Source organism: Lagopus muta, chromosome 30, assembly GCF_023343835.1.
Source record: "Lagopus muta isolate bLagMut1 chromosome 30, bLagMut1 primary, whole genome shotgun sequence".
In the NCBI taxonomy this organism is placed as follows: Eukaryota; Metazoa; Chordata; class Aves; order Galliformes; family Phasianidae; genus Lagopus; species Lagopus muta.
The window spans coordinates 575264-581139 of record NC_064462.1 but is presented as its reverse complement, the minus strand read 5'-3'; the positions used below and the strand labels follow the sequence as shown (position 1 = coordinate 581139).

The following is a 5876-nucleotide window of genomic DNA, read 5'->3' as shown; positions in this document are numbered from 1 at the left end:
CTCCTTCTATGATCTAGTGACCCATCTGGTGGATGAGGGAAAGGCTGTTGATGTGGTCTACCTACACTTCAGCAAAGCCTTTGACACTGTCTCCCACAGCATTCTCCTGCAGAAGCTGGCAGCCCGAGGCTTGGATGGGTGCACTCTCGGCTGGGTGAGGAGCTGGCTGGAGGGCCGGGCTCAGAGAGTGGTGGTGAATGGAGTGAAATCCAGCTGGCGACCGGTCGTGAGTGGTGTTCCCCAGGGGTCGGTGCTGGGGCCTGTCCTCTTCAATATCTTGATTGATGACCTGGATGAGGGCATCGAGTGCACCCGCAGTAAATTTGCAGATGACACCAAATTGGCTGGAAGTGTGGATCTGCCTGGGGGTAGCGAGGCCTTGCAGAGGGATCTGGACAGGCTGGAGAGCTGGGCTGGAGCCAACGGGATGAGTTTCAACAAGGCCAAATGCCGGGTCCTGCACTTCGGCTACAACAACCCCAGGCGACGCTGCAGGCTTGGGGCGGTGTGGCTGGAGGACGGCGTAGAGGAAATGGACCTGGGGGTATTGATGGATGCTCGGCTGAACAGGAGCCAGCAGTGTGCCCAGGTGGCCAAGAAGGCCAATGGCATCCTGGCTTGCATCAGAAACAGTGCAGCCAGCAGGAGCAGAGAGGTGATTGTGCCCTGTGCTCAGTACTGGTGAGGCCGCACCTCGAGTACTGTGTCCAGTTTTGGGCCCCTCACTGCAAGAAAGACATCGAGGCCCTGGAACGTGTTCAAAGGAGGGCAATGAAGCTGGTGAGGGGTCTGGAACACAGGGCTGCTGAGGAGAGGCTGAAGGAGCAGGGAATGTTCAGCCTGGAGAAGAGGAGCTCAGGGCAGACCTCACTGCTCTCTGTGACTGCTTGAAGGGAGGTTGTAGTGAGCTGGGGGTCGGCCTCTGCTCTCATGTCGTTAGTGATAGGAGCAGAGGGAATGGTTTCAAGCTGCGGCAGGGAAGATTCAGGCTGGACATGAGGAAGTATTACTTTTCAGAAAGGGTGGTCAGGCACTGGAATGGATGCCCAGGGAGGTGGTGGAGTCACCAAGCCTGGGGGTGTTCAAGGAAAGGCTGGATGTTGTGTTGAGGGACATGGTTTAGTGGGAGCTGTTGGTAAGAGGTGAACGGTTGGACTGGATGATCTTTTATGTCTTTTCCAACCTTGGTGATTCTATGATTCTATTTCCTAAGCTGTAGGGCTATCAGCTCTCATAGAAAACAAGGAAGAGCCCTGGGAGTCCTTGCCCCGAACCTTGCACCCTATTGAAGGGCAGGGGCACTGTTCTCCAAGCAGCCTGATGAGATGAGTAAGGGACGGCCGGGCACTGGAGGGCGGTGGAAAAGGACAGGGAGGAGCCCCAGCTGATAAAAGGGCTTTGGTAAGAACAGTGGTGAAAGCAGGAGTGGATATGGAAGGTTTGGATTGCTCTCGGAGGAACGGTGGGAGGGTCAAATGTTCTGCAGGTTCAGCACGCGCTGCGCCCTGCCTGCGCCCTGCCTGGTTTTTTGTCCTTTCCTTTTTAGGGTAGGAAAACAAATTTCTGGGGCAGGAGAAGAAGAAATGCAGCAGTCTTCTCTGCACGGCTCATTTTGCGTGAGTTGCCAGGTGCTCCTGTGGTGATGGGTGCTGATGAGCCAGCCTTCGTGGTAGGGCTGTGGCTTTATTTTATGTCAGAATTTGAGGCCTACGATTTTCCCACTGTGAGTGCCTGTTTTAAATGATAAAACGCGATATGAAAATTAGCTTCCCTCCTTGTATCAGAATCACGTATTGACTTTTGATATTTGTCTTTCTATTCCTTTAGCAAGTGGGGTGTTGATGCTGCTGCACGTATCTCCCATTTTGCCCTTCTGCTTTGTGTAAAAGAATAGCAAAACATGCCATCTGTGCGTGCAATTTCCTTGAAGTATTTTACTTCAAGGTTCCCTAAACTTTGGATGTGGGAGGTGACCACTCCTTTGTCTATGATGAAAGCCCAGCGGTGATGCAGGCACTTGCTGAGGTCACAGTGGTTGCCGGGCTGGGAGCGTTTGTGCCCCAGCTGGGAGCAGAGCTGGTGCTGTAGTGAGCGTGGTGCACACTGAGACCGAGCTCTGTGCTTTCATGGAGAGATCTTCCTGTGAGAGCCCACTGGAAGCAGCGCTGCGGCGTGTGTGAGAGCTGGGCCCAGCTGCGGCTGAGCAGTGGCCAGGTGAGCTGGGGTTGGTGCTGGGTGTCTCAGCAGGAAAGCTGGGCTGGGCTGGGCACGCTGCGTCAGCCCTTGTCCAGGCTGGCGGTGAGACAAAAGGAGTTTTCTTCACGACAGCAACACCAGCCGTGTGCTTCAAGGTGCAAAACTATGGAGGAGATGGAGAAGAACGCTTGCTGTCAGAACTCATGGCAGCTGTACGGGAGCTGGATGTATTTTGGAGACAGTTGTCATTAGCAGTTGGTTTTGAGTATTGCCCTGCCCGATAGCTTCAACTGCAGAGCAGAAGAAAGCTGTGAAAATGCTTTTTCCTATTTTTCCCCTGCAGGTTCTTTCTTCAGGGTTGGTTTACCAAAGGAGATTTTGGGGACTGAGGCAGTTGAAGAGTGAAGCCAGCTCTTTCCAACAGCAGGGGTCAGTCCCTGTGGAGAGGAGCCCAGGAACGTGAGCTTCCTCTGAGACATTCCCCAGCATGTCCCAGCAGGGACACAGACGCGGTTGCCATTCCTGCTTTGCGCGTGGAAAGGTATGGCTGGGTTTCTCTAACTTGGGTTTTCTTCCTTTCTCTGGTTCTGGAGGGGCAGGGGTGGAGCAGGGGGAGCCCTGCTGGTCCTTAGTGAGCTCAGTAACCAGTTGGCTTGTGCGGTGCAGCAAAAGGACAGCATTGCCAGGCTCCTTAAGCTGCTGGGGCAGGGTGGGAGCCGAGAGCGGGCGCTGCCCTCCTGCCATCTGTCCCTGGTTCTGGTTTGCCATGTTTGCTCTGGGTTTCTGCTGAGAAGTTTGTTCTAGCTGCCTGCAGCAGTACAGGGTGGGGAAGAAATGATGGTGAAGAGCTAAGGCTGCGCACGGTAATTTTGCATGGGTTGAACTGTGGCAACTGTGTTGAACCCTAACCCTAGACACTGTTTCCCTTGGAATAATGCTGGTGTTTGCAGGTGTGTTGGTGCAACCCCCTGAAGTGATGTCTGAGAGCGCCTGTCTTCTGCACCTGAACGATAAGAAAGCTGGATATGCCCAGAAATTGCAGCTTGTGCAGATGTTGTGAATGCGCTCCCAGTGTTTCCTTTAGTGATCACTCAGCGCTCTCTGGCACGATCTGGAACACTGCATCTCTTTGCAAACGTTGGTGCCTGTATCCATGGGCCCTCCTTTTTTCTCTCCTCAGAAGCAGCGCCGTGCTGTTCCCCATGCTAGGGAGCAGCAGCCAGCAGGCTGCCCCAGTGCCAGCTGGGCCTTGCAGCGCGCAGAGGGACGCGATGGGGATGGAGCATCCTTAGCACCATGCAAAAGTGAGTCTCTTCAGTCCTCTGTCATGAAGGATGGAAGAATGAGTATTACTTGTGAGTTGGTGCAGTGCTGTAGGGATGTCCAGTAACCATTGTGGAAGCATTAGGGAGGCTGACAGTGACAGCTGATGGCAGCAGTAAGACAGAAGTCTGTGTGTCAGTGGTGGCGCTCAGAGCTGAATGAATTCCCTTCAGAGACCAAAAAATCCATGTCTCAACTTGTGCAGCGTTTTGTAGAGCTGTCAGGCAGAGCTGGGTTCCTCTGCTGCCACCTGAGCAGGAATGAGAGCAGTAATGCTCTGTGTAAGCGCCCTGCAGTTTAAACATCAGTTTCTGTTTTGGCTGTAGAACAGTGTCTTTTGGTTTTGGGGGGTGGATGTGGGCTAAGAGGACAGCGCTGCTCCTGGGAAACCAACACTCAATCTGTTGTAGGGATGGAGCCTGCGCGTCCATGGAATGGTGCTGGGCATGGGGGGAAACGGAAAGCCTCCCCAGGTAAGAAGCTCTTGTGAGCTGTGGTGTGGGTACCTGCCTCTAAACAGGGCTGCGTGAAGGGGCGTGTGATGGAGGAGAGGGGAAAGGGCACTGCAGATCTCTGCTGACTGCAGAAATGGCGGACCATTGTAGCAGCAGAAGGGCAAATTGAAAATACTACGCTTGAGGAGCAGAAGTTTGTGGTTGGCTGTGCTAAAATGTTCCTGCAAAGAGATGCTCTTCATGTCTGTCTTGTTTCCTTTCTGTCAGGAGCTGATGACAACAGGCTTGCAGGGAGGCAGGGGAGGAGCAAGGAGAGTGGCACAGCACCCAAGAGAGGTACGACACGCAGCAGGCATCTGGGTTTGGTGCCCTGTCTTTCTAGTTAGGCTTTCTGTCTGCCCTTTCCTGGGCCTGTTGTCATTGCATGTTGCTTGAGGTCTTAATCCCTGGGGATTACAATTACCTTTCCTGTCCCAATTGACAATGCAAGCCCACAGTTCACCCAAGATCCTAAGGTGCATTGCTGTGAACACTGGAGATGAGATTTCCTAGTATCGTGGCCTATTTTGCAGACTGAATGTAGTGCTGGAGTCCTTAAATGTTGCTGCTTCCCCTTTCTTGTTTCTAACAGGGAGAGGTGCTGAGCCAAATGGCGAAATCTCCATGAAAACTCCTCTCCAGGCTGGAGGGCTTCCTGAAGCAGCAGGTCCCAGCAGAGGGGGAACAGCTGCTCCTGCAGTTGCCAACTGCTCCCTCTCCAAGATCATGGTGGCAAGAAAGCGCAAGGCAGTGGAAGAGGAGGAGCAGAAGGCAGAGCTGGGTCCTGCCAACAAACAAGTGAAAGTGGAGCACAATGGGGAGAAGGCTCAGAGCCCTCATCAGAGCAGAGGTGCTGTGCCAGCTCCATCAGCACAGCCTGGGCCTGCCCCAGTGCCGACCGAGCGGTTCCGGACCTCAAAGCGAAGAGGTAAGAAGGTGCTGCAGCTGCCCTGGTGAGGTGCTTCCCTTGTCAAGCACTTGGAGTTTGCTTGGGGTTTGCTTTGCTTTTTCTTCCCTTCTGCAGGGAGGGGAAAAGAGTAGAAGGCTACCAAGTCCAAAGGATGTGCCAGAATGTGTAATCCTATCTTTTCCCATGAAATCCATGCTGGCCTTCTGCTCGTCCCACTGCAAATACCCGTTCCTGAGAGATTTCCCAGTCTGTTTTCGTGGTACCCGTGTTTCCGTGGTTTTGCTATTGACAAACTGAATTTCTCTTCTCTTGCTCTATAGAAAGACGACGACGACAGAAAGAAAGGAGAGCAGAAATGAAGAAGGCTGCTCTCAGAGCTGCTGCTGCACATGCAGAGGTGAGTCCTTGGCAAGCACAGACACGGCTCTTGTTCTCTGTCTGTCAGACGTGAAGGGGGTTGTGGAATACTGGGGGAAGCGGTGTCCTGCTTTGACACTTGCCTTGTTTCTTTCCAGTTCTCCACCATAAACAGCCTTGTGGAGATGATGGAGAAGCTGCAGCTGAAGGACTGAGCGGAGGAGCATCAGCAGGCAGCGGCTTTGTGGCAGCAGCCCAACTTTCACTCTGGTTGCAGTCCATCAATAAACAATTGGAGTTTTGCATTCACAAGGAGCGCATGGCCTGATTTGTCCAGCAGCACCCAGTGAGCCACTGCTCCACCTCCTGGTTATCCCACCACCTCCTCGTTATCCCACCACCTCCTCGTTATTCCATTGGCGGCGCTGGGTCAGAACTCCCACAGCTCCATCAGGGAATGCTGCAGGGTACAGAAGCAATGGACGCACCAATCCTGGCCCTGCCCACACTGTCTGAGCAGTTAGAGAGCAGCTCCATAGAGCCGTCTGACTTTCTCGGGGCAGCACTGAGCAAAGTGAGCGTGTGCCCCTCAGCCT

The 5876-nt window shown here is 53.6% G+C and overlaps 1 protein-coding gene across 1 annotated transcript; it reads left to right on the top strand.

Annotated features, from left to right (window-relative positions):
• The first annotated feature begins 1346 nt into the window (after window positions 1–1346).
• LOC125685960 (zinc finger CCCH domain-containing protein 11A-like) lies at window positions 1347–5495 on the top strand. The gene is made up of 7 exons (XM_048929499.1): window positions 1347–2214; window positions 2540–2737; window positions 3377–3500; window positions 3930–3992; window positions 4242–4310; window positions 4606–4949; window positions 5439–5495. Exons 2-7 carry the CDS (start codon window positions 2684–2686, stop codon window positions 5493–5495), a joined length of 711 nt encoding a protein of 236 aa, XP_048785456.1. The 5' UTR covers window positions 1347–2214; window positions 2540–2683.
• The last annotated feature ends 381 nt before the right edge of the window (window positions 5496–5876 follow it).